This window comes from Ceratotherium simum, chromosome 7, assembly GCF_057802395.1.
Source record: "Ceratotherium simum simum isolate JZ-2026a chromosome 7, ASM5780239v1, whole genome shotgun sequence".
NCBI classification, from domain to species: Eukaryota; Metazoa; Chordata; class Mammalia; order Perissodactyla; family Rhinocerotidae; genus Ceratotherium; species Ceratotherium simum.
In genome coordinates, this window is record NC_141906.1 from 62811193 (window position 1) to 62838863 (window position 27671).

Genomic DNA, 27671 nt, shown 5'->3' on the forward strand with positions numbered 1-27671 from the left:
TATAGATATTTTAGGCCACACAGAAACTAGGTGAGAGAATATGGGTATATTAGGAAATCTTAAAACTATCGTTAGAATAAAACCTCAGAGTACATGCGTTAGTGTTGTAGGGATGGGAGCGTGTATCATCTTCACATGAAAAGGACAAGATGTGTCTATTTAACACATTATACATTCTTAAAGTGAATATAGATTCCTAAAATGAATGTAGGTATATGTTTCTGAGATTTACTTTGTAAACATCTTAATTATTTCCATTCATTTATTAAGGATGCTGTTAACATAGCATCCAATATTGTAGAGAAGAGAAAGCCCTCACTTGTCAAGTTCTGCTAGCAGAGGGATAAATTAGAAAATCTCTCGTCTCTATTTAATGTAAAGGATTTTTCCTGGGTTTATGACGCCTTACGTCCAACTTGAAATTGGATTAAACTGCTTTGACTAGTGGTGTTCTTGGAACATCCGTGATATAGTAAAAAAGAACACCTGGCTTGGAGTTCAAAGGACCTGTGTTTGAATACTGGCTAAGCCACTTGCAGCTGTAGATCCTTGGGCAAGTCAATTAACCACTTTAAACTTCAATTTCCCCCTTTCTAAGGTGAGGACAGTCATTCCTCACAGGGTTGTCATCATGATTAAATGAAATAATATGTACAAAAATACCAAGTGTGTAATGCCTAGCCCAAAGTAGCGATGACATAAATGTTTTTTGGATTTGATTATAACTCATAGACCATGTTGAAAGACTTGTTGTCATTTTGTTTCTAAAACTTCTTATGATTTCATATTGAACTTTCTTAAAATTGAGAAGCTAAAAGATTGTTTGAGAAAGATTTTTCTTTTTTCTACTATGTTTAAGAAATGTTGAGGGCTGGCCCGTGGCTTAGCGGTTAAGTGCTCGCGCTCTGCTGCTGGCGGCCCGGGTTCGGATCCGGGCGCGCACCGAGGCACCGCTTCTCCGGCCATGCTGAGGCCAAGTCCCACATACAGCAACTAGAAGGATGTGCAACTATGACATACAACTATCTACTGGGGCTTTAGGGGAAAAAAATAATAATAATAAAATTATAAAAAAAAAAAAATGTTGAAAATCATGATTGATCTGACAAATTCAAGGTATGTTATAAGGGAGAGTTCAAACAATTACTCCCACACAAATGACAAATTACTGCAGAGAAAAGACACTTCTTCCTACCTTCAAAATTTTGTCAGATTGTTCAGTCAATCATGTATAAATAAAAATAATATCAAAATAATGCTAGACTGAACTCTGGATTGCAGTGAGAAGTATCAGTATGAACTCATGGGTTGCTGTTTTAATACATATTCATATAGATAGATACAAAAATAAATATAGGTGTGTGTGTGTGTACATGGATTAGCATTCATAGATATATTTCCTAACTCTGTCTGCTGACGGCCTAGAAGCAATGACATTCCAGTTGCTGTGAGCACATCTAGGTCCTAGTCTTGGTTTCTAAATACTATTTCTCTGTAAAAGGAACCAGAGCTCCTTGGAAAAACAGTTGATTTCAGGGCTGGGGCAGGGAAAACACAAGATGAGCCTGGAACATCTTCTGGTGCCAGAAGACAAGGAAATACTCAAAGTGAAATTTTTAAAATATGGGGGCATGTTGAAAGGATACAGGAGCCAGCCTGAATTAGCTCCTAATGGCCAAAGCTGGAACTATTTGAGCATCAAAATAATAGCAATAGTATTGAATTATAACCCAAAGAATAAGATAAATATTCATGGCAAATATAATATGATGATATTAAATAAATTATTTAATAAAAGGGGAAGAAGGGGCAGCTTTTCCTTAAAGAAGAATTATAATTAATTAGTGTAGAAGAAATGAAGGAAATGAAAACTCACCATTAGATCTCCACAGTAATTATTACTGCAATCAGGATCTACCAATGAATGCTAAATTGGCGGGTGAAAGTTGAAGGAGAAATGGGATATATACAGTCTCAATGTATCTTCTCTAAAAAATTTATTAACTACAAAGAGAAAAAGAGTGACTTTACATTGGGGAAACCCAGCAGACACCACCTTAATCAAAAGATCAAGGTTAACCCCACCAGTAATTAGACATAACACCATGCACCCCTGATAGGATGCACCGAGAAGAGCGCTTCACCTCTGTGCTGTTCTTCCCTACAGTTCATCATCTTAATATAATCATGAGAAACCATCAGGCAAATCCAAACTGGAGGAGAGTCTACAAAATACCTGATCTGTAGTGTTGGTGGTCATGAAAGACAAGGAAAGACTGGGAAACTGTTACAAACTGGAGAAGACTAAGAAGGCTTGACAACCAAATGCATTGTGGAGTCCTGAACTGAAAAGGAATATTAGTGAAAAAACTGGTGAAATCCTAATAAAGTCCATGGTTTAGTTAATAGTATTGAATCAATGTTACTTTCTTAGTTTAGATAATTTTACTAATATAGTTATGTAAAATGTTAACATTTAGGGGAAATGGCATGAAGCGCATAGGGAATTTTCCTTTATTGTTGCAACTCTTCTGTAAGTCTAAAATTATTTCAAAATTAACAGTTAAATAATATCAAAGTGAATCCAACATTACATGGCATAAGTTTTATGACAGAGAAACAGGAAGCAAAACGTCTGAGGGATATAGCAGCCATCATTTTAGATATTAACTCGCAGATCAGAGCACTGGAGGAGACGTTCAACTAGAAGGATGTTTCCTGTCTAGCAAGGCCAGGATGGATCTGGGTCTAGCATAAAAGAGGAATGCCCAAGTGGTTGTTTTCATAATGCTTTCCAAAAGTCATAGGATAATGTGGAGTCTTTTATTATTCTCTGTGGTGTGAGCTTCTCTTCTGTGTTTGCACAGTGGTTGACATATGTATGCTCTCAAATGTTTAATGAAGGAATGAATGAATTTGGTTGGTGTGATGAAACATTAATCCATCCCATTTGAATAAATGGTGATAAGAAACATATCCTGCATAGCTATGCCATTTTCAAATATCATCCCTCTTGCTCACTCCTCATTTTACTATATACTTTTAGGCAGAAAGCTGCAGACTGTGAATAAAGCAAATTATCCAGGTTCCTGTGAAGAAATAAAAAGGCTTTTATTTTTAAGTGCCTTTCCATTGCCACTTCTTAACCTGACAGTTATTAACTTGCTCTGTCACTGTGCCAGGCAAGGGCATAAAGGTGGTGGTTAACAGTGAGGGCTCCGTAGTCAGACTTTGTTTCTGTTCCAGTTCTGCAACTTTAGTATAACCTCTAGGAAGATACTTAACTGTCTGCCCAAACTTTCTCCTAAAATAACGATACTTTATAGGGTTATTAAGAAGAAATCATCTTCAGAGAGCTTGGATCAGCTTCTGGCACATAGTAAGCACTTTTAAAAGAGATGATGACAACATATTCATTCAGCAAACCTTTATTGAACAGCTGCTATCTACAGACAGTGTGCTGAGTGCTGAGAGTACAGACATATATCATTTCCCCCTTCTCTACTACTCTCAAGGAATTTAATCTGATGGGGAAGACATAAGTAAAACAATAAGGAGAAGAGTTGCTCTTCTTCTTCTATTCTGTTGAGTAGCTACTCGATAACTGCTGTTTATTGAGCACCTGCTATATTTCAGTTGCATGCCTAAAGTATTATATGTTATCTACTTCTAATGTAAGTGTACTTATCTGCGTATACTTGCTTATTGGGGGTATAAGTTACCCACAATAACTTGATGAAGTGTTGATATTATCCCCATTTTGCAAATGAGGAAACCAAGGCTCTGAGAAGTTAAGTAATTTGCCAAAGATCACACAGCTAAGTGGAAAACCCAGGATTTGATCCCAAATTTGCCTGACTCCAAAGTCTTCCTTAACCCATACATCAGATGATTACGAATACAATGTTTAAGTGCTTTGACAAGGTTATAGAAGACATCTGTGTATATGCCACTATGACAGCGTTAGTGAGCCTGATTGTCTTTCAGTGTTTCTTTTAATGTTCCTACAGGCTCAAGTTCCTAGTTACTTCTGTTACCTCTAGGAAATAGAAGTAAACATCTGCTTAGTACCACTCTTCTTATAAGTTAACAGGACGCTTTTTCTGTCCTAGGTGTGTAGAGCCGAGGTTGAGACTAGGCAACCATGGGCACTGAGATGCTTTCCTAGCTCTTGCTCTCGTCTTGCCTATGAAGTGTACCAGCGAGAGAGCCGAGGGCCGTGAGGAGGCCAGGCTGCATTCCTGACAGGCCTCTCTCCCAGCAACTCCTTGAGTTCATTCCACCAGAGTCCAGGGAAGTTCAGAATGAAGGAGTTCCATAATGGCTCTTTGAGATGTTAAAACTTTACAGTGTATTTGGAGAGTATCCTCAATTTACACGCGCTAAAACTCATCCTGTGATTATGGTTTAAAGTACAGCAATTATTGGACCTATTTCAGGATCTCAAGACACACATCCCAGAGCTTTTTGTGCTTTTCCATGTTAGTAAATTAACATTTTCCTCTTTAAATATTATTTGAACGTCTAGTCCTTGACTCACTTGAGAGTATAGTTTTTCTAGAAAATGAGAAACATATATCAATATGGACATATGGGTTATGATGTGATGTGAGTGGTTAGTCATAGAGGTGGACTTGAGAAGATAAGACCTCTCTGACACTCATTTTGGAAAGCCAAATATGGGACTGAACTACTGTCACATTGTGAAGGGAGAAGTTCTCATTGCCTTCTGCTCCTGGATGCTAAGGACAGACCACAGTGTTGTTCCACCACATTTAGATGGTGCTTTTCCCCACATGCCCCCTGTTTTCTCTTCTGAACCCTTAAGCTCCTCTACACTTTTTCTACTGTTCCTGTATCTTTTTCTCTGAAAGGCAATAGTTGGTAATGATGGCTTCGCAGAAGGAGAAGGGAGCTGACATTTCACATCTACTGTGCTCCAGGCATTGTACATTCCTAATCTCATTTAATCCTCACGGCATCCCATCTGGGTAGGTGGATTATCCCCACATTTATAGAGACAGACACTAAGGTTCAGGAACGTTAAGTAATTTACCCGGGGGGACTTGAAGCTAGAAAGTGGCGTAACTGGAAGTCAGCTCTAGTTCTCCCTGACTTCATAGGTTGTGCTCTGCGGTGAGGCTGGGGTGTTGGGGATTGTGAGTCTTGTTAGTGTTACAACTGCTTGCCACCAGTTTTTACATCAATAAGCTGAGAGAAGGCTTTGCCTAAAGTACAGATTTGTGCTGTAATCTCAAGGTGTGAATAGAGTGTGAGTTTATGTTAACTCATTGGTTCCCACAACAACCTGCTCACTGCAGATATTTATTATTTCAGCTTTACAGATGGGGAAACTTAGGCTCACAAAGACAGATCCAAAGTCACATGGCCAGTCAGTCTGGCGCTGGAGACTTGATCCACTCCCCCTGGGGCACGTCTTAAAGCTAACTGTCCATGCGGTGCCATACACCAGCCAGGAGTAGAGCCAGTTGCTGTCACTAAGGCAGTGTTCTTCAGTCAGGAGTGTATTACAACATAAGACAGCATGGCCATAATTTACAAAATAATAGGAATTTGTTTCTTCTGTTAGAACATGAGACGGTGTGAAGGCTTAGCAAAAGGGCACAAGCTTGCATTTATACCAGAGCTCACTGAATTTGTCTTCTGAAATTTTCATGCCTATTGAAGACATCTGAGTAGAGTGTTTCCAGAGTACATGCTGTATATCAAAGCTGTAGATTCAGTATGACTAACATCATAAGAAGAAGGCCATTAACTGTACTGTAGTATAATGCCACTGCATTCCACAAATGAGTAGATAAGAATTACTGCTGATAGGTGGCCTGTGGCTGGGCCATATAGCCATCACCTGTTAATGAGCTGTTCAGATGGGTATCTGCCTAAATCAGGATGTATGGGCCAACACTTAGAGAGTTGTTCCTTAGGAAACACTGCACTCAGTTGCCTTAAAAGGTTATATATCTTGCTGCCCTGGAGTAATGAGCAGCCAGTCACTCACTTGGGTTAAGGTACATATCTTAGAGTTTTATTCATTTGTTTCTTTCCTTATAGACCATGTAAGATCAAGAGCTCTTAATTCTGGAGTAATTGAAATTCTACAATTATCAAATTCAATTTGGTTGTCCACACCAATGGATTTTCTTTCAGCCTTAAAAATTCATTATTTAGAGTCTTTTTCCAATCTCTCACTCATTCTCTTTGAGAGGAAAACTAGATTCATTTACACATTCATTCAGCAAATATTTAGTGAATACTTTATATTTGCTAGTCGTTGTGCTAAGTGCTAAGGAAACATCACACGATAGATGTCATCCCATTCCTCCCAGAGGAAATAGTAGTGATTGTTAATATAGCATATTATTAAATTTATTACAAGAAATTCAGTATAGTTTGAGAGCATAGATGAAAGTAACATTTATTTCCATCCCAATAGATTTCGGTTTTGGAAATTTCTTTAAAAGTGGTGAACTGCTGGCAACATGGTGTGGCAGCCCCCCTTATGCAGCCCCAGAAGTCTTTGAAGGGCAGCAGTATGAAGGACCACAGCTGGATATTTGGGTATTTCTTTGCTTTGCTGTGTTAAATGCATCTATGATGATAGTAGTTGGTACTCCGGCCCATCTTTGAAGCTCTTGGTACCTAACACACAGGCAGTACTTCATTCTTTCCCTGTCCACTGGACTGTAATTAGTCAAAGTATCTTGAATTAGATTCTAGGAAAGAATTTCTAGGGGCAGATATTATCATCCTAATATCAGCAATAAATTAAAGTTGAGTAGTAGTCAAAATGATTAAATTCAGACCTTTTTGGTATTTATTATAGGATACTTTACTGCAGTAGTTAGGGTTTCAGTCTTTTTTCAAATTCTGAGAAAATAGTAAATTCAAACAAGAATTTTCAGTCCATATGATTTTAAGAGCCCTGGGGATATTTAGGAAAATAAAGTGTTTGAAGTTTTCAGCAGAAAAGTGACTGCATTGTTTTCTTCCCTAGAGCATGGGAGTTGTTCTTTATGTTCTTGTCTGTGGAGCTCTGCCTTTTGATGGACCAACTCTTCCAATTTTGAGGCAGAGGGTTTTAGAAGGAAGATTCCGGATTCCATATTTCATGTCAGAAGGTAACAACTTGTTCATCTTATAATGTGCTTTACAGAATTTGTCTCCAAGTGAAATGTCTAGGCAAAGGCTTCTCTTTTTCTAAGAGTTTGGATGCCAAATAAAGTGACTGAGTCACTTTAAAAGCCATAGAAATAAGCACCGCCCCCCCCCAATGTAGGTGAGAGAAGTTCCAGCCTTCCTACTTGTAACTGAAAACAGAAAGTTTCCCAGATTAAGAACAGCAAGTCTTCCCATCTACTCTCAGTCTATAAATGTCCCGGGTTTATTTTAGACTTAGAGAAGCACTTTGTAGATAGATTCACAACCATTTTACTCTAAGTATGAAATGGATTTTCCCATATCCTTTGGTGGGAAGTTGCAAAATAAAATTTTTTAATTAAATTTAAAACCAACTGGCAAAACTATTGAATTAAGATGAAATGCCATAATCCCTGCCAGTCTCTGTATTGGGTTGTTACATGGGCAGCAGTTAAGTTTACCCCTTAGTGTAGTTGTTGGTTATCATCCTTAACTGTTTTATTCCTAGTAACAGTAAAAATAAGCCCTAGGAGTTAAGAGCATAGACTCTGGAACCAGACTGCCTGGTTTTAACCCTGAGTCCCCTACTTACTGACAGTCGAACCTTGACAAGTTACATCTCCTCTCTGTGCTTCAATTTCCTCAATCTGTAAAATGGAAATAACAGTAGTTTCTAATAGAGGTGTTGTAAGGATTGATTAAATTAATCTGTATAAAGCACTTAGCATGGTTCCTGTTACATAGCGAGTGATAGAAGGTTAGCTTATGTGAGGGTAGTAAAGAGCATGATGTCAGCTCAGAAAATAAGCTAATACCCAAAGTTACAGCAGTGCAGTTTTCTTAGTGTAATCAGAAGTTAATGTTTCACGTACATTTTTCTCAGCTGCACTGATATGGAGAAAAGCAGTCCACTGGACAGCTCTTGCCTCACTTAGTGTATCAGTCTCAGAAGTGACTAAGGATCCATTTGTTATTTGCATGTTCTAGGAAGAGGGCTTGTTTGTTTCTCTAGTGGAAACCTAAGTCTGTATCTAGATATTTTCAGTTGAGAAATTCAGTGGCAGGGTTCATTTAGTAGAGAAGTGGATGAAGCTACCCCCTCCTGTTTTTCTCAAGTAGTCATTCATGGTGATGGTTGATTTTGTGTGTCAACATTCGCCATGTGTACTTGACAAATATAAGTAGCCTTCATGTATTCATTTATTCATTTGACCTTCTGCTTTCCAGTGGGCACTGTGAAGGATACAAAGATTAACAACATTGTACAAAGTCACATAAGTTAAGCAAATACCCTGAAGTGCAAGGTGATTTACGTGACTTTTGTAACTTTGTGTTTTCCATAGATTGTGAGCACCTTATTCGAAGGATGTTGGTCCTAGACCCGTCCAAACGGCTAACCATAGCTCAAATCAAGGAGCATAAATGGATGCTCGTAGAAGTTCCTGTACAGAGACCTGTTCTCTATCCACAAGGGCAAGAAAATGAGCCATCCATTGGGGAGTTTAATGAGCAGGTTCTGCGATTGATGCACAGCCTTGGAATAGATCAACAGAAAACCATTGAGGTAAAGTGATCAAAGATTTGACTAAAGATACTGTAGGATTCTGTTGTACTTAGTAATTTGACATTTCATGCTCTCACCTGTCCTCCTGGTCTTTTAGCATGGCCATCCCAGCACCTGAGTATACTGTTCCATTTTCCCTCAAGATTACATCAGACTCTATTTATGTTTGCTTTTATTCAATGTATAAATTCCTCCCTTTGCACCATTTGCCAAAAAGTTCAAGAGGAAGGGTTTATATAGGATTGAGAAAAGACAAAGATGGAAGCTTAATTACAAAGTAGAAAGTTTCTTCTAAGAGGAAGCATAAAGTTGTATACAAGTAGTAAACTAGTTTATGTGGAACATCAATGTGCAGATATAGAACAGGGCTGAGGACTGAGCAAGGAACAAGAAGGGTAGGCATCAGGTTTAGGAAAGCCGGTGGGATTTAGGTTGTGAACTGGAGAAACTGAGAAGGCAAAAACAGGTAGATTCCTGATTTGGAAGTATTATGGGTCATAGAACTGAGGTCATGACCCTGGGAAATTCCTCATCACTTTTATTTTTGTCTTTTAACAGTTAGCATATTCATAGGCTATACATATTTTTAATACCTCCACAATGGTAAAAAAACAAACAGTGCTTCTAAGGAGGAAGCATAACAAGAAAGAACATAAAATGCCGCCGTGTGAATACAAAGTGCTCCAAACTGTGCTGCCTTTTCCTTCATTGTAACCTAAGTGAAACCAGACTGGCTTTCCTGCTTTGCTCATGATGCGCACACTGATGTTTTTCTGTACTTATTCATGAAGTAGATCTAGAATGGCAGCTGTGAGTGCAGTTCTGCTGGCCTGTGATTTTTGCTGAGAGTGCTCTGTGTCTGAGGGGCACTGCACAGCGCCCATGCAGACTGTCAGGTGGAATTAGAAGCCAAAGGAGCAGTTGTTTCTCTCTTTCGTTAGTATCCTGGGAAAGCTGGCTGGTGAGGGATGTGAAAATTGGGAAGCAACTTTATTTTCAAGGTTTCAAGAGGGTGGGACAGCAAAAACAAGAGGAAAAAATTACCTAGGAACAGAGACACAGTGTCTCTCAATCTAGCATCCAAATATCATTCTCCAGCCCAAAATAATCACCAGAAATTTCCCCAAAGACTTTAATCCTTCACTTCAGATTTTGCAATGGTTTAGACTTGTGTTGAAGCTATGGAATTAGAGCCTCTGGGGTCAGGTTGCTAACCGACCTTATGCCATAGTTACAGCTATGAGATGGGACCATAGGACAGCATTGGGGAATGTCTGCATGAGACAATGATGGCTTTTTCTTTGAATGCAGAGAAATAAATGGATCTTGTTAAAGTAAAAGGGCCAGTCAAGTCATTTAAAGGCATTATCCTTTATATAATTAATACTAGAAACTTGAAATTATGTCTTCCATTCTAAATTCTGGAACAGCTTTCATTTTGAGGCACAGTTTGTTTGTTACTCTATTTTTAAGAACACATGATTTCTTCCCTTCTTTTTTAGAAAGGTGTAGATCATTGGCTTGGTTTTTATGGTTCTCTGCCTTCAGCACTTGTTTTCTCTTTCAGTCTTTGCAGAACAAGAGTTATAACCACTTTGCTGCCATTTATTTCTTGTTGGTGGAACGCCTGAAGTCACATAGGAGCAGTTTTCCTGTGGAGCAGAGACTTGATGCCCGCCAGCGTCGGCCTAGCACCATTGCTGAACAAACAGTTGCCAAGGTAACGCCCCATTAGCCAATAGTCTTATCTGTGCATGTGTGTATTCACGTTTGACACATTTTTCATCCTGTACTACAAAGGGTTAGATTTCATTCTCTACACTGTTTTTCTGTAAAGTTTCTACCTGTCATTTACTAGATCCTCAAGTATTTTAGCATCTTCCTATTTTTAAGAATTAACTTTATTTCAAACAGTTTATTTCTTTAACATATTTCTCATTTTTTTATCATTCACTTATGTTGAGAATTAATGTAACTAGCTTGTACATTCAATTTCATTTAACACATTTTTATTGCAAATTTACCATGTATAAGCTTCTATTATTAGGCACTACAAGGGATAGGATGTATAAAACACAGTCGTTGCCCTCAGACACATTACAGTATGGAAGCAAAATAAGACAACATTATAAATAACCATCATTCAAAATAGAGAAAGATAAATGCTGTGGAAGAACTAAAGGCAAAGGGAAGAGAGATGCATCTGAATGGGAAAGGCTTCGTGGGAGAGATGGCATTTAAGACAGACCTTCAAAGATGTGGAGGACTGCGTTAGGAAGAGGCAGTTGTCAAAGACATTATACGTAGGCAGAAGAAGCAGCGTGAACAGAAGTACTCAAGTGGGCAAGTATGGGGCTTGTTCACATTAATCCACTGGAATTGAAGCATTGGGAAATGAAAAAGTTGGAGTGGTAAGTTCAAGCCATGTTGTGAAGTGTTTTGAATGCCAAGGTAAAGAGTTTACTTATAGTTCCAGAAGTAATGAGTAACTAATGAAGACTTTTAAGCAGAAAAGTGATAAAATTATATCCATGCTTTAAGCTAATTCATCTGGTCACATTGGGAGGGATAGATAGGATAGAGAAGGGAAGAAATTTGGAGAGAGCAGTTAGGAGATTAGTATAATAGTTGAGATGAGAACTACTGAAGGCTTGAACTAACATGGTGCTGGTGGAAGTAGAAAGCAAGGGACAAGTGTGAAGGGCCTTTCGGAGATAGACTCTAGATGAACTTAGCAGTAGTTTGGAGACGCAGCTCAGCATGGTGGCTAAAAGCAGAGACTCTGGTGCAAATCCCAGATTCTGTCATTTCCTGCTTAAAAGTTTTACGTTACCTTAAAAGAGTTACTTAAAGTCTTTCTGTGCCTCAGTTTTCCAAGCTGTAAAATGGGGATAATTATAGGATGTTATGATGTTTAAATTAGTTAATAATTGTGCAGCACTTAGAACAGTGTTATGTAAGTGTTTGTTGTATAAAGTAGTAAATAAATGTTGGGGAGTAAGGGGCAACAGTGAGTTAGAGGTGATCCTATTCTTGAGCCCAAGGCTGAGAGAATAGTGACGGCATTGACTCATTTGCTTAGAAGGAAGAATGTCTAGATCCCTGGAGAGAGGCTGGGGCTAAAGGGAGTTGGGAAATCATCTATATAGAGGTTAGGAAGAGGAATGGTGCGTTCATATGACCTATTAGGGTTTCCATCTACTCTGGTGAGTATTAACTTTGTTCAAAGCGCAAGTAAGAGCAGAAGAGTTTTGACTTTGCATTTCTCATTTCGCAGTTTTACAAAATTTATAGGATTGTAATAGAATTTTGTGTTGGTTTCTACAGAATATGTGGGGGAAAAAAACCAAGGAAATTAAAATCTTCTTGATTTTATAGGCAAATGGTATACTTTGTTATACATACCTTAATATATACAATAATGTGAACATTGATACTAATGTGGGTAAAATAATATATCAATAAAGTTCCAGATATTTGGGTAAGAGTATCTCTGAGCACTCTTGGAATCCTTCAGAGTTGAATGGTATTGCTTTCAACACAGAGAGGAGGGGGATAAAATGAGAATCTCTAATTTGGGGTATGCCAGCCTTGGTGGTCTAGTGGTTAAGATTCCTCACTTTCACTGCCTCGGCCAGTCAGGGAACCACACCACCCATCTGTCAGTTGACACACTGTGGCGGCTGCATGTTGCTGTGATGCTGAAAGCTATGCCACCAGTATTTCGAATACCGGCAGGGTCACCCATAGTGGGCAGGTGTCAGTGGAGCTTCCAGACTAGACAGACCAGGAAGAAGGACCTGGCCACCTACTTATGAACAATTGTCCATGAAAACCCTACGAATAGCAGCGGAGCATTGTCTGGAATAGTACCAGAAGGTGAGAGGATGGTGTGCAAAGACCAGGCAGGGTTCTGCTCTGCTATCACTAGGAGTTGGAATCGTCTGGATGGCACTAACAACAACAAAAATTGGGTAGTATTAGTGAGCTGTGGTGGTACCCCTTCCCTCTTGAAAATCCTGCCAGGCAAAAGGATAGGAAGCAGGAAGGTACCCAGTGCTGTAGGAGGCTTTCCCTCCCAAGTCTCTTCATTCTTCTTAAACATTACACAAGTGAGGGAATGGGGTTACATAAATGATTGCTCTTGAGCACACACATGTTATTGTACCTGATTTCCTTTCATATCTAAACTTGAAGCAAATTCCCTAGGAGATCTCAAATTATATTTTATTTGGCTTGGGGTTCAGATATATAATATAGCTTCTTATGTTTGATAATTTTTTTATTACTAAGCACTTCAAGAGTTGTTTTCATTTTATGCATTGACCCAAGTGGTCATAGAAGGCTACTTACTTTGACTTAAAATGTATCTAATTCGAGTAGAAGTCTTCAGTGCTCATTCACAAATATGTCTTGAGTGCCTTCTGGATGCTAAACAATAGGCACTGGGGCTGAAGAAGATGCTCCCTTCCCTACGAGATTTTGCATTCTAATGTTTAGTGTTGAACTTGTTAAAAAATAGATTTCTCTTCCTAAGAAAAAAGAACAAAGCAGGAGGCATCACAATCCCTGACTTCAAAACATACTACAAAGCAATAGTAATCAAAACAGCATGGTACTGGTACAAAAACAGACACACAGATCAATGGAACAGAATTGAAAGCCCAGAAATAAAACCACGCATATACAGACAGCTAATTTTCGACAAAGGTGCTAAGAACATGCAATGGAGAAAGGAAAGTCTCTTCAATAAATGGTGTTGGGGAAACTGGACAGCCACATGCAAAAGAATGAAAGTGGACCATGTGCTATCACCATTCACAAAAATTAACTCAAAATGGATCAAAGACCTGAAGGTGAGACCTGAAACTATAAAACTCATAGAAGAAAATATAGGCAACACACTATTTGACATTGGTTTTAAAGGAATCTTTTCGGATGACATGCCTACCCAGACTAGGGAAACTAAAGAAAAAATAAACAAGTGGGACTTTATCAGATTAAAGAGCTTTTATAAGACAAATGAAACCAGAATCAAGATGAACAGACAACCAACCAGCTGGGAGAGAATATTTGCAAAACATACATCTGACAAGGGGTTGATCTCCATAATATATAAAGAACTCACACAACTGAACAACAAAAAAACAAACAACCCGATCAAAAAATGGGCAGAGGAAATGAAGAGACACTTCTCCAAGTAAGATATACAGATGGCCAATAGGCACATGAAAAGATGCTCAACATCACTAATCATCAGGGAAATGGAAATCAAAACAACACTAAGATACCACCTCACGCCCATTAGAATGGCTATAATCACCAAGACAAAAAACAACAAATGTTGGAGAGGATGTGGAAAAACAGGAACCCTCATACACAGCTGGTGGGAATGCAAATTGGTGCAGCCTCTATGGAAAACGGTATGGAGATTCCTCAAAGAATTAAAAATAGAGATGCCCTATGATCCAGCCATCCCACTACTGGGAATCTATCCAAGGAACCTGAAATCAACAATCCAAAGAGGCTTATGCACCCCTATGTTCATTGCAGCATTATTCACCATAGCCAAGAAGTGGAAGCAACCTAAGTGTCCCTCGACTGACGATTGGATTAAGAAAATGTGGTATATATATATACAATGGAATACTACTCAGCCATAAAAAAAGACAAAATCGTCCCATTTGCAACAACATGGATGGGCCTGGAGCATATTATGTTAAGTGAAATAAGCCAGAAAGAGAAAGACAAACACTGTATGATCTCACTCATATGTGGAATATAAACCAACACATGGACAGGGAAAACTGGACTGTGGTTACCAGGGGCAGTGGGGGTGGGCACAAGGGGTGAAGGGAGTCATATATGTGGTGATGGACAAACAAAAATGTACAAGCCAAAATTTCACAATGTTAGAAACCATTAAAACATCAATTTAAAAAAATAATAAAATAAATAAATAAAAAGAAAATAGATTTCTCTGTTTTTATGAATATAAATGTGCTTAAAGTTTTAGTAGAGCCTTCTCCCTTTGATTCTTTGATATTCTACTTTTTTTTTTTTTTTTCTTTTTTGGTGAGGAAGATCAGCCCTGAGCTAACATCCATGCCAATCCTCCTCTTTTTGCTGAGGAACACTGGCCCTGGGCTAACATCCATGCCCATCTTCCTCCACTTTATATGGGATGCCGCCACAGCATGGCCTGACAAGCGGTGCATTGGTGTGTGCCCGGGATCCGAACCCAGGCTGCCAGCAGCAGAGCGCATGCACTTAACCGCTATGCCATGGGGCCAGCCCCATCTACTATTTTTTTAAAGAAGTGGCAAGTCATTTGTTACTTGATATAGCGGTAAGAAATTGGAGAAACGACATGATCCCATGCAAAGATCACGTGAGCTGTGGAATCATGCAGACCTCGGGTTCCATACCAAACTGAGTGACTTCGGCAAGTCAGCATCTCAGAGCTCCAGCCTCCTTAAATATAAAATGGAAATAGCAATATCTACTTCATAAGTTTGCTAAAAGATAAAATTAGTTAAATTATACCAGCAGCTCAGTTCAGCAAATAGAGCACTCATGTGCCAGGCCCAGTTCCTGCCACTGTGGCTTCAGAGGTACCCAGGAAACAGTCCCTGCCCTTGAGGAGTTTACAGGTAGTGATAAAGTACCCATTGTTACTGCTTAGAAAACAGTGAGATTCCCATCTTAGATGGGTTTATAGTACTTATATTTGCTATATAATGTGCAGAAAATATCACATCTAATTGACTGCAGACGACTATTTAGAAAAAATGTTATGCCTTTTGCTTGTGAATTCTAACTACTCATTTTTAACGGTTTTTCCACTCCAAGTTTCCACCAACTGTAAATAGACAAGAATGAAACATTCATCCCAATTCTTTAATTACTGATTAGAGGTTGTCCTCCACAACTGTAAGAAAAAGCATTGTATTAGTCGACTAGGGCTACTATAACAGAGTACCACAGACTGGGTGGCTTAAACAACAAAGGTTTATTTTCTCATAGTTCTGGAGGCTAGGACCCCAAGATCAAGGTGCCGTCAGGGTTGGTTTCTGGTGAAGACTCTCTTCCTGGCTTGTAGACAGCCACCTTATTGCTGTGTCCTCACATGGCCTTTCCTCTGCACGGGGGGAGAGAGAAATCTCTGGTGTCTCATCCTCTTCTCGAGGGACAGCACTCCTATCGGATTAGGAGCCCACCCTGATGACCTCATATAACCTTAATTACCTTCTTACAGGCAGTGTCTCTCCAAATACAGTCACATTAGGGGTCAGGGCTTCAACATATAGATAGGGGAGGGGGGCACAATTCTGTCCATAACAAGCTTATTCCTATTGGAGCAGTAAAGATTTTTGCATAGGAGAGAACATTATTTTCATTTTAATGGTTCTGGAAAGCACAAAGTCAAAAGAAGAGATTCAAGACAATAAATATATGGTCTAAAAAGTCATTACAATTATTTGGACATGATCATTGTTTATTGCCACTCTTGATGAAACTGGTAATTTCTGCTTCATTGGAATATGAATAAACCATCTGTTTATTATAACGTGTGTTTTAGTCAGCTCTGTAGTACTGAGCGTGCCGTTTGAATATTTATACCCTACCTTGTTCCAAAGAGACTTCTTTAATCCCCTCCGTGATTGCAAGAATCCTAAAAAGCGGACCCCTAAAACCTACCATCCTATTTCCTATGAAGTGATTGTCACAATAAAATGTGTTATTCCTCTGCCCTTACCGAGTTCACGTGTAAGTTGTTGTAGCCCAGGTTGGATGTGAAAGTTGTCAAGGAGAATGTGTTATGCTTGGTCTCGCACAGCATGATCCTGCCATTTAAAAAGTCCCAGCTAATAAGAGGCAGGGACTGAGAAGGGACGTACATCGTAGTTGTCATGTTGGTATCTCATTTCCAGTGCAGTATCTTCAGGTAATGCTTTGCCCTAATAATTTAGACTGCTTTCATATAGAAGGGACAGTCTAATAAACTTGGGAAACAGAAATCAAAGTTCAGCCTTATCCTTTGATAGAAAAGCTGATAATAAGGGTAAGAAGAATGTATGAAATACACTTTATTAGGAAGTGTAAATTTTACATTGTGACATGGTGGCTAAAAAAAATTGAATGACTAATGCTTGAAAGGAAAAAAAAGTTGTTTAGTCTCAAAAGTGGCCCAGGATATAAGCCTGAGGAATAATGATATAAGAAAAGCTATTTCTTTCTCATGCTCAGAATAGTATACAATGTATTTTGTTTGTTTGTTTTTACCATCCATATAATACCAACACTTTGCTATTGCTATTTTATTCTTTATCACATGCAGTATATCTAATGATGTTAATATTGGAATATACCAAATATAAAGCATATTCTAAATATATTCAGAGTATATTCAAATATAAAATATATTTCTAACATATCCCCCCATCGTTGAAAAACATCAACCTGAAATTTTAACTGGTCTCCATTAGATAGTATCTGAGAACAAACCTGTGTATTCATTTTACAGTCTAATTCCTATATTAAATTCCTGTTATCATTTTAAGACTTTAGAAAGAAGGAGAAAGGAGGAATTAACATTGCTGAGTGAAGGACTTGACATGTTACCTTTGGAATCCTAACTTCACTGTGAAGTAGGTATTATGCCCTTCTTTACAGGTGAAGTAAATAAGATTCAGAGAGATTAGGTAACCTGGTTAAGTTCACACAATTAGTACATGATGGAGCCAGGAATAAAACCCAGGTCTTGGGAGAGGAGAAGCTGGAATCATACCACTTTGTTCCTTTTTGTTTGTTTGAGTTTAAAACTCACCATCCTATATCCCTTGAAGTGATTATAGCAGGAAAAATGTAGGCCATTCCTCTGCCTTTTAGAAACTAGTCTGATGATTGTTCCCTCAGATGTTTTGCAATGTCTGTTATGTTCAAAAGGCATCTAATAAATTATTCTACTAGTTTTGAAGAGATGGGGAGAAAAGGATTATCCGCCAGTTTCATCTTTAAAATCCTTGCCAATTGTTGTAAAGAAAGATTCGCTTTTAAATGATTTTTTAAAAGAAGAGTTTGTAATACTTGTTTACTTAGAGTCCTTAACAAATGACATGAAGAATGGACTTAAAACCCTGGAGCTTTCTATAGTAGGTTGACTTCAAGAATATAACTTGTTCAGCCAGAAGCATCTCTTTCCACTGGGCCAGCAGGCTGTGTTCAGGCTGTGCATCTCCTTGAAAGAAGGACATGCCTGTCACTTTCAAGTAACTGCTGCTTCTCTTTTCTTCCTCTTCACGCACACCTTTGCCAAGAAATATATACCATCTCACCCCAGAAAAAAAAAAAAGCAGATAGGTAGGTAGATAGCACTTATTGCAGAGTACTTTGTGTTATAGTTAGTTGTGTATGTGTGTATCTGTCCCTGGTCCAATTTTGAGCTCCTAGAGGCAAGGACTTTTCTATTCTTCTTTGTATCTTTCCAGAGTAATATATTTAACGATATAGACGATATATGTTTGTTGAATTGAAAAAAAGAGCATTTGTAGATTCCTTACGAAGACTAGCTTTCTTGTCATCTCTGTGAAAGTTATGCACCTCATCATGGAACAGCAGTGAAATTCTGTACAACCTCTCTCAGAATAATGGATTGCTGAGACTGTTTCATATCATTACCTGTGTCATATACATACTTCATCAAATCTTTTGTAGGGTTTTTAACAAATAAAAATTTATCCTTACTTTGCACCAGGAAGAATTACTTTATTCCAAGAATTTTGTATATTTATATAGAAAAGTATTAATGTTCCCAAACTGTCTGTTCTTGCTACATTTACAGGCACAAACTGTGGGGCTCCCCCTGACCGTACATTCGCCGAACGTGCGACTGATGCGATCTACCCACCTCCCACAGGCATCCAATGTGGAGGCCTTCTCATTTCCAGCACCTGGCTGTCAGGCGGAAGCAGCCTTTATGGAAGAAGAGTGTGTCGACACTCCAAAGGTACGGATGGGTTTAAGAGACTCTGAGCTTGCGGCTTGGCTGGAGACTTCAGTTTGGCCCACGAGTGTTGTACTTTGGCTCAACTCCTGTGCTAAATTGAGCTTTGTCTGTGTTATCACTGCCTCTCCTCTGCCATGTGTGCTACAGCTGCAAAATGATGGGCCGTCTTTTTTGGTCAATTAAACATCTTTTTTTGTCCAGTTTGAACATGCTTAAAGGAGATGAGTTTATCCTGGTGTACTGCATAAAGTTGGCTTTTTGTATATGGAAGATGACAGCTTCTCTCATTTAATGGGTGTTTATTTAACTTCTAATATGTGTTTTATATACTTAGCATCAAGTACAGTACAGAGAATCCTGTTACTGGGCAGGTCTTAGAACATATGTCTTGGAGTATGTTCAAAATAGACTGTTCTTTACTAGCTATGTAAACTTGGGCAAGGTGACTAACTTCTTTGAACCTCCATTTTCTCTTGTGTAAAATGAGAATACCAACTTTATGAGACTGTTGTGAGGACTAATTGAGATACTATGTGCGAGGTTCTAGGCAGATTGTAGATACTCAATGAAATATTGGTTTCCTATCATTTTGGCCTCTTTAGGTATTAAAAAGATGAGTCAGACGTGAGCTCTGCCTCAAAGTTTATAGTCCAGAGGAAGAGACATGATGCATAAAGACAATGTGCCGGGTGTTGAATAAATTGATAAAATATAATTGGTCCCTTAAAGAGCTATAAATCACAGTGCTGCAAGACTAGAAGGAGGCAAAGGGGAGTTTCTTTAGCTGGTTTGATCAGCAAAGTCTCTGGGTTAACTGTCAGAGCTAGGAATTGAGAGATGAGCAGAATCAGAGTGGATGGAAACTAGGGAGTGATATCTCGGTGGAGGGAGAAACCTGAGCAAGAGCAAACGTCAGGAAACCTCGGTCCATCCAAGTCAGAGCGGTAGCTCAGTGCGCCTGAGGAGCAGGGCATGTGACAAGAAGTCGTCCGACATAAAGACGAGTAGCTTAGCTTTGAATGGCAAGCCAAGGGATGTAGACTTTTTCTCTAGGCTAGGGTTCTCAATGTGGGAATGCGTTTCATTGTCAAAAAGAGTTTTTTCAAATGGACCTCTCCAAGGTAGTAGGAAACAATTGAAGGGTTTTTTTTTTTTCTTTTTTTTTTCTGGTGAGGAAGATTGGCCCTGAGCTAACACCTGTTGCCAATCTTCCTCTTTTTGCTGAGGAAGATTGGCTCTGAGCTAACATCTGTGCCCATCTTCCTCTATTTCATATATGGGGGTGCCACTACAGCATGGCTTGTTGAGCAGTGCATTGGTCCACGCCTAGGATTCAAACGTATGAACCCTGGGCCACCAAAGCGAAGCGTGCAAACTTAACCATCACACCACCGGGCCTGCCCCAACACTTGAAGATTTTTGATCAAGGAAGCACTATGATCCATGTTGTGCTTCACAAATTAGCCTGGGAGGGTACATAGCCTGCATTGGATAAGGGAGAGACTGGTGACAAGTACAACAGAAGGTTAGAGCATGTATCCAGCAACTAGATGATGAGGGCCTTGAACTAGGATAGTGCTCGTAAATCTGGAGAGGAGGGGATGATATAAATGAGATTGTATGGATAAAAGTGATCAATATTAGGGTCCAGAGAGAAGAAGTCCAAGCTGGTAACAGTATTTGGAGCCTAGATGATAGGGAGGGTGGGTGCCATTTGCAGAAATAGGGAGCTCTGGAGGTAGAGCTGGTTCAGAAGTTAAATGCTGAGTTGAGCTAGAGCGTAGTCAAGGGCGGGCTGATGCTAGGCTGTCACAGGCAGGTGTTAAGCTGAGTTGGTAACCACAAGGAGTTAGTGTCCATGTCCCTCGGGACAAGGCCACTTCCTGTGGACAGTCTGTTTTCTCTGCCTATGCTTGCCTAGCATGTTCAGTAACCTCATAAACTGCTACTACATTCTCACTCAGAAATTTAGACATAAATTGGGGCAACATAATTCATTTAAGATCCAATTCCCTTGAAAAAATTAAAATACAGTCTGCTAAAAGCTTGTCTGTGAGGGCATCAGGCCCGAAACACAGATTGGGCCCTGTCTGCCGTATTATATAGGGCAAGCTATTTTTAAAGCTTGTGATTGTTACCGTAACTAGGAAACAGACAGGAAATGAATGATTTTGTGAAAGATATAGACAGAGCTAGATGGTGTATTTGCATTTGTAGGAAGAGCAGTGCCACGCTGGAACTGGCCACCCACACTGGCAGTGCCACCCTGTCACTTAGGCCATAGACGTCCACTTGTCTTATTTGTGGCCTATTTCATTTACATCAGCAAAAATGCTTGTCCCTCTGCCTTCTCTATACTTCTTTCTTTGGGGCCCATAAATAAATGCACACACAGAAAACTATCAGACAGAAGTACAATTCCTTGTTGTTCATATTGCTTCATATCCATTCACTATAACACTCATTTGTTGTCTTCTAAAAGATGTTTCACAACTGCATGTATTGCTCATTCATTTCTACTCTCAATTGGTGGCAAGTGTTGTGGCAGAGATTTCACCTTTCCTTCCCTCCCAGAAGTCTTCAACTACAACTTAAAACTGTTAGTAAAATCTCTTAGGGAGTCTGCATTGAAACATTGGTTTGGGGTTTCTCCAAAAAATAGCACCTTTCTGACCCAACCCTGAGCAGTAACTGAAACCCTCAGGTGACACAGAGACCGTTGGGCAAATGCACAAACCCTGTAGGGTCGATCTTTCTCTTTTGAGGGTTTCTTTGGGAATGATGAATTTTACACACACACCCGCTTACACATTTCAATCACTTTTAACATTTTATTAGAGATTATAATAAAAGGATTTTCTAAGTTACCACCTTCATGGCTGGATAGCAGAAGGCTATCCAGTTTAACTGTGAGGCTAAACTGTGAAAATGCTAGTGTAGTAGAGGCGTTCCATGTCTATTTACATTTTTATTATTTTTGTGTGTGTGTGAGGAAGATCAGCCCTGAGCTAACATCCATGCTAATCCTCCTCTTTTTGCTGAGGAAGACCGGCTCTGAGCTAACATCTATTGCCAATCCTCCTCCTTTTTTTTCCCCACAGCCCCAGTAGATAGTTGTATGTCATAGTTGCACATGCTTCTAGTTGCTGTATGTGGGACGTAGCCTCAGCATGGCTGGACAAGCGGTGCGTTGGTGCACACCTGGGATCCGAACCCGGGCCGCAAGTAGCGGAGCGCGGACACTTAACCCCTAAGCCACGGGACCGGCCCTCTATTTACATTTTTATACCTTTTTCATATTATAAAGGTAGTATACGTAGGAGAAGGTCTGAAAAGGATATACATCAAAAACTCTTAATAGTGTTAACCTCTAAGGCTACTTTGTAAAGGGGAGAAATTGCACTTTTACTTCTGAATTTGAATTTTTTAACTTTGGTTTTATTTTTTTAAATTATAAATAAAACCAATCAGAATCACACCTGGAAAATTCAGAAAAGGATAAAGAAAAAATTAATTTATCCATAATCCCACTACCCAAAGATAAACATATTTTGGCATGTTTCCTTAGAGTTGGTGATAGATGGATGGATGGATGATGGGTGGGTGGACGGATGGATGGATGGGTGGGTAGGTGAGTGTAGAGAGGCTCAGGAAGTAGATAGACTAGTGAAAACAAAATTGTATTCTATTATATGTAATTTTGTGTCTTGCTTTTACATAATACAACATTATGAGCATTTTTCCCATATCATGAAATCTTCTTTGAAAGCATGAGTTATATTTAACAACTGCCTAATATATTGTATTAGTTGTACCCTTATTTAACTACTTTCCTATTTTTGGACATCAGGTACTTCAGTTTTTTTGCATCCTCATATATGCTTCAGGTGAATATCCTTGTGTCTAAATCTTTTACTTATACCTCTGATTATTTCATTAGGATAAATTACTAGAACTGGGGTTATCCAGTTCTTTCCTTCCTCACCTGGTTATTTGTTTATTTTAATTTGCCTCAAGATGGTAAAAATGCTTTAAAAGAAAATGTAGTTTTAGTCTCATGCTTTTTAAATTTTTATTGTTATAAAGCATTCTCTTTGGTCAAGAAATAATAATAATAGATACAATATTTTACTTAATCCTCCCAAACAACTTCACTTCCATTCAACAAGTGAAAACAAATTGAGCTTTCTAGAAGTTAAGCAACTTGCTAATAAGTGGTGGAGCTGAGGCTGAGGAGCTGGGCTTGAGCCTACAGCACCTCCGCAATACATGCCAGACTTGGCCAGGCTCCCAGGATACAAATTAAATAAGGCACACTCCTCGCCTCCACTGGGAGCTCACTGGCTAGTATTGTGCACAGGTCTACTGTACTAGTCTGCTCAGGCTGCTGGGTGGCTTAAAACAACAGAAATTATTTTCTCACAGTTCTGGAGGCTAGAAGTCCAGGATCAAGGTTCTGGCCAATTTGATTTCTGGTGAGGACTCTTGCTGGCTCGTAGAGGGCTACCTTCTCACTATGTCCTCCCATGGCCTTTCCTCTGTGCTCACATGGAGCAGAGAGAGCTTTCTGGTGTCTCTTGTTATAAGGACACTAATCCTGGGGCCGGCCCCGTGGCTTAGCAGTTAAGTGCGTATGCTCTGCTACTGGCGGCCCGGGTTTGGATCCCGGGCGCGCACCGACGCACCACTTCTCTGGCCATGCTGAGGCCACGTCCCACATACAGCAACTAGAAGCATGTGCAACTATGACATACAACTATCTGCTGGGGCTTTGGGGAAAAAAAGGAGGAGGATTGGCAATAGATGTTAGCTCAGAACCAGTCTTCCTCAGCAAAAAGAGAAGGATTGGCATGGACGTTAGCTCAGGGCTGATCTTCCTCACAAAAAGAAAAAAAGGACACTAATCCTGCCAGATCAGGCCCCCACCCCTATGACCTCATTTAACTACATTTCCTTAGAGGCCCCACCTCCAAATACAGCCACACTGGGGGTTAGGGCTTCAATATATGACTTCAAGAGGGACACAAGATTCAGTCCATAAGAGTCTACCAATCTTCTGTGCCAGGGTCTTATATTTATGGTAGGCTCAGGGGTGTTATCAGTTAGAGTGGAGTTTCTGAGAATTTGACTCCCGTGTGTATACTACCTATTGCATATGAGGTCTCTTAGAAGTGAAGTGACTGATTGAGCTCAAAGAAAGATAAAAACAATGTATTGGAAAATTGTACATTTCACCCACATTGTATTTTGAAGTCCTGTAATTTACAGTTAGCCTAGGTATTTCTTAGAGCAAAAGATCTTATTTCTAGCAGCTTAGGTTACCTACGTAGATCAGCCCAATATTTCAATCACAAAATCCTAGAGCTGAATTTGTTCTATCAAGTCCCTGGGTAAATTGGCAGGCGAGGGTGGCGTGATTATCACCTGTTTCAGGAAATGAACTTATAGCTGAAGGTGTTCACACCTATTCACTATGAGTAGGCCCCCACAGTGCTTTCTGATTTAATCATCTGAAAAAACAGATCATAGTTTTTTACCTGACCCAGGATAAAATTGAATTCAGCAAATATTTTTAAATGAAAGACATAATTTCTCTTGTAGTCTAGATGAGGATATAAATTTATAAGCAGACAATTTAAGAAAAAATTGTAGATTTAGCAGGACTGCAAGGTTATTTGAGTACTCAGAAAAAGGTAACTTTTCTCTATTAAGGAAAAAAAGTGCAAGGAAAAAAAGAACCTTGTTTTAAGGCTATACTGCAAGAAATATCTGATAAAATTTTGACATAGTCTATAAGTGTAAAGATGCTCGGTAGATACTTAATAATAGTGCTTTCTCTGCTGCTTTGTTCATTTCTAAATCATCCCTGGCTAGTCTTAGAAAATTGTATTAGTAGACAGTTAAGGAACCTAGAGGTATGAATATAAGTTCCCAAACAGCCATTCTTTTCTACGGAAAACTATGAAGTGTATCAAAAAGGGAACACTTATCTGAGGAAGGGCCCAGGGAGCATAAGTGTTGCTGGCCAGATTTCAGAGTTTTTGTTTTCTGGTGCAATGGGGAAGATTGGTCTTAGCCTGGGAGGAAAGCATTTGCCACTCTTCCTTTAAATGACCACTCATCACTTTAAAACCCTATAATGCATTAGCTACCTTATCCAAATAATGGCTACAGCCCCAGAACGGTTTTTATGGAATAACTGTCCCCTCCCCCAAGCAAACAAAGATCTGAGTCACCCAAGTCTCCGTCTCCAAATAAAGGGCTTTGCCATGCCTTCAGATTGGTTGCCATAAGAGGAAAGTTTCCTGTGTCTGGCACAGGGATGTCCCACGTCACCTCTCACATACATGAGCTTCTCCTGCTTCCAAAGGAAACAATAGCTCTACCCAGTGTATTCCAGGTGAAAGTACTGCTTAGAACTCAGCGTCTTATGACTGGCTGTTCCTGAGCAGCTATTCATAGGAGAAAACGGATAGATTTCCACAGGGGAATAGTTAAGGTAATGAGGTAAATAATTGCCTCCCCATTGGGGCTTTTACCAGCCAGAAGAACTGGCAACCACCGCTCCCCTTTGTCTGCTGTCTCTGCCTGCCATTAGGTGGTTTGCTTGGCAACTGCAGAGGAAGGCAGAGTTCTCGCTCAGGAGTGTGCCCAGCTCCTCCCTGTGGGATAGAACCATAGATATTGTGTGTGTTGCTGGAGGAGAGAGGATTCGGTGCACTGGTGCTCATTAACCTCTGCTGGAATTTTGGGCCTGTGAGTCATTTGTTATTCTATAATGGAAGGCTTTGGCTGTTTGCCACTTGGGTTTTTTTTCAGTCCTTTTTGTGGTATCAGTCTGTCTTTAAAGAATCCTTTTTTCCATTCCTCAGGCACATAGAACCAACTAAAGACTAAATCAAATGGGCAGGTACTTAAATTATGAACATAAAAGTATGTCTAGAACCTTCCAGTATGTTTTGTGGTTGAAAATGAGAAGAATGCTGGTGACTACTCTTTTTTCTTAGCTATGAGCCATGCAGGTGTTTTTTTTTTTTTAAATCTCATCTTCCCCCTCTTTGTTTCCCCTATTTAAAAAAAATAACTGGTAGGCCTCAAGCTAGTATACCCCTATTCATCTGGAAACCACTAAAAAAATTGTTTATTGTAATAATGATGACTCAGAGAAACCTGAGACGCAGTGCCAATTTGGGTCATAATGGGCTTCTGTCTCTTAAGTACTGCAGTTGACTTGCCTTGACTTCTAATCTACATGTTGTCATTAGTAACAAATATGTACATTTTTAATATTTTACTTAATTTCTAGTTTGCTACAAGTCGACAGTTTTTCCTTTGTGGATTTTTCTAACGTCTCAGCAGAGCAGTCACTTAGAGTTTCCTCTCACACTGATGTTTAGGTAAATGGCTGTCTGCTGGACCCTGTGCCTCCTGTCCTGGTGAGGAAGGGGTGCCAGTCATTGCCCAGCAACATGATGGAGACCTCCATTGATGAAGGGTTGGAGGCAGAAGGAGAGACTGAGGAGGACCCCAGTCAGGCCTTTGCCGCGTTCCAGTCCACCCGCAGTGGGCAGAGACGGCACACTCTGTCAGAAGTGACCAATCAGCTGGTCGTGATGCCTGGTTCAGGTATGACATCCAGTAAGCACCAGGTTACATCTTCACAGCATCAACTCTTATTGCAATTCCCAAGAGACAGTAATGATACCAACCAGTTTCTAGAATGTAGTGTATGTCTTATTCCTTGATGGACCACATTCAGCAGGCTGTCGGCTTAGGCCTGCTCAGCAGCTGACAAAGATTAAATGAAATGTCTCTGAGTTGGCCCCCCAACTCCCAGGATTCATCTGAGTGCTGTGCGATTCATGAAGGACTCTGGCTCTTTGAGAGTGGCAAAGGTCTTATGGGTACATGTTCTGGAGTGTTTTCCTCACTAAATTCAAAGCTGATTAAATTGACATGTAGAAAGGTTCTGAAAAGATGTTTTGGTTGGAGAGTAAGGATACTGCAGCTGTGAAAACTCAAGCTCATTATGCTTTGTATCTAATGTTCAAAGGAGATGCTACTTGCTGTTGGTCATATCTGTTGTTTTGTTTTGTTTGTCTCTTAAAGGGAAAATTTTCTCCATGAGTGACAACCCCTCCCTTGACAGTGTGGACTCTGAGTATGATATGGGGTCTGTTCAGAGGGACCTGAACTTTCTGGAGGACAACCCTTCCCTTAAGGACATTATGTTAGCCAATCAGCCGTCACCCCGCATGACGTCTCCCTTCATAAGCCTGAGACCTGCCAACCCAGCCATGCAGGCTCTGAGCTCCCAGAAACGAGAGGCCCACAACAGGTCGCCAGTGAGCTTCAGAGAGGGCCGCAGGGCATCGGATACCTCCCTCACCCAAGGTGAGTGACTGCCCTCTCTTCTGGCTTTTAAAACTCTTATATTGTAGGACTTGAGGGTGTTTATTGCCACGTTGGTTTTACCCCTGTGGTCACTGGAAGGCCTTGTGTTTTATTTAAACTGTTTGGTCACTGTTCTTTCTTTCAGGAATTGTAGCATTTAGACAACATCTTCAAAATCTGGCTAGAACCAAAGGAATCCTAGAGCTAAACAAAGTGCAGTTGCTGTATGAACAAATAGGATCAGAGGCAGACCCTAACTTGGCCTCAGCTGCTCCTCAGCTCCAGGACCTTGCTAGCAGTTCCCCTCAGGTGGGTGCTCTGGGCCCTTCCCACAGTGGCTCTGTGAGTATGAGGCATGAGTTTGTCCTGAAGATGCATCATTTCATTTAGAGGATTTATTCCAGTCCTGGAGCAAACAGGTTCTTTTGGAAAGCCCACAAACTGAAAGTTTTTCTTGTTGCTGCCACCTGCCACTGACAGGTTAGACCCGTCCACGCTGGCCCTGGGTGATCAGTACCATGTGGAGGCCTAGACGCTCTCAAGCTG

At 39.9% G+C, this 27671-nt stretch overlaps 1 protein-coding gene across 5 annotated transcripts in view; it reads left to right on the forward strand.

Annotated features, from left to right (window-relative positions):
- The window catches only part of SIK2 (salt inducible kinase 2), a 123618-nt gene that overhangs the window by 86796 nt on the left and 9151 nt on the right, over positions 1 to 27671 (forward strand). For all 5 annotated transcript variants that reach the window (XR_015552725.1, XR_015552724.1, XM_004427345.3 and 2 more), the window contains 8 exons: positions 6455 to 6579; positions 7016 to 7139; positions 8502 to 8722; positions 10290 to 10442; positions 18567 to 18731; positions 26129 to 26357; positions 26841 to 27125; positions 27271 to 27434. Coding sequence is in view for 3 of the 5 variants with exons in the window: in XM_004427345.3 (XP_004427402.1) it covers positions 6455 to 6579; positions 7016 to 7139; positions 8502 to 8722; positions 10290 to 10442; positions 18567 to 18731; positions 26129 to 26357; positions 26841 to 27125; positions 27271 to 27434 (1466 nt within the window). In the remaining 2 variants the exon portion in view is untranslated. The remainder of the gene's footprint in view (positions 1 to 6454; positions 6580 to 7015; positions 7140 to 8501; positions 8723 to 10289; positions 10443 to 18566; positions 18732 to 26128; positions 26358 to 26840; positions 27126 to 27270; positions 27435 to 27671) is intronic.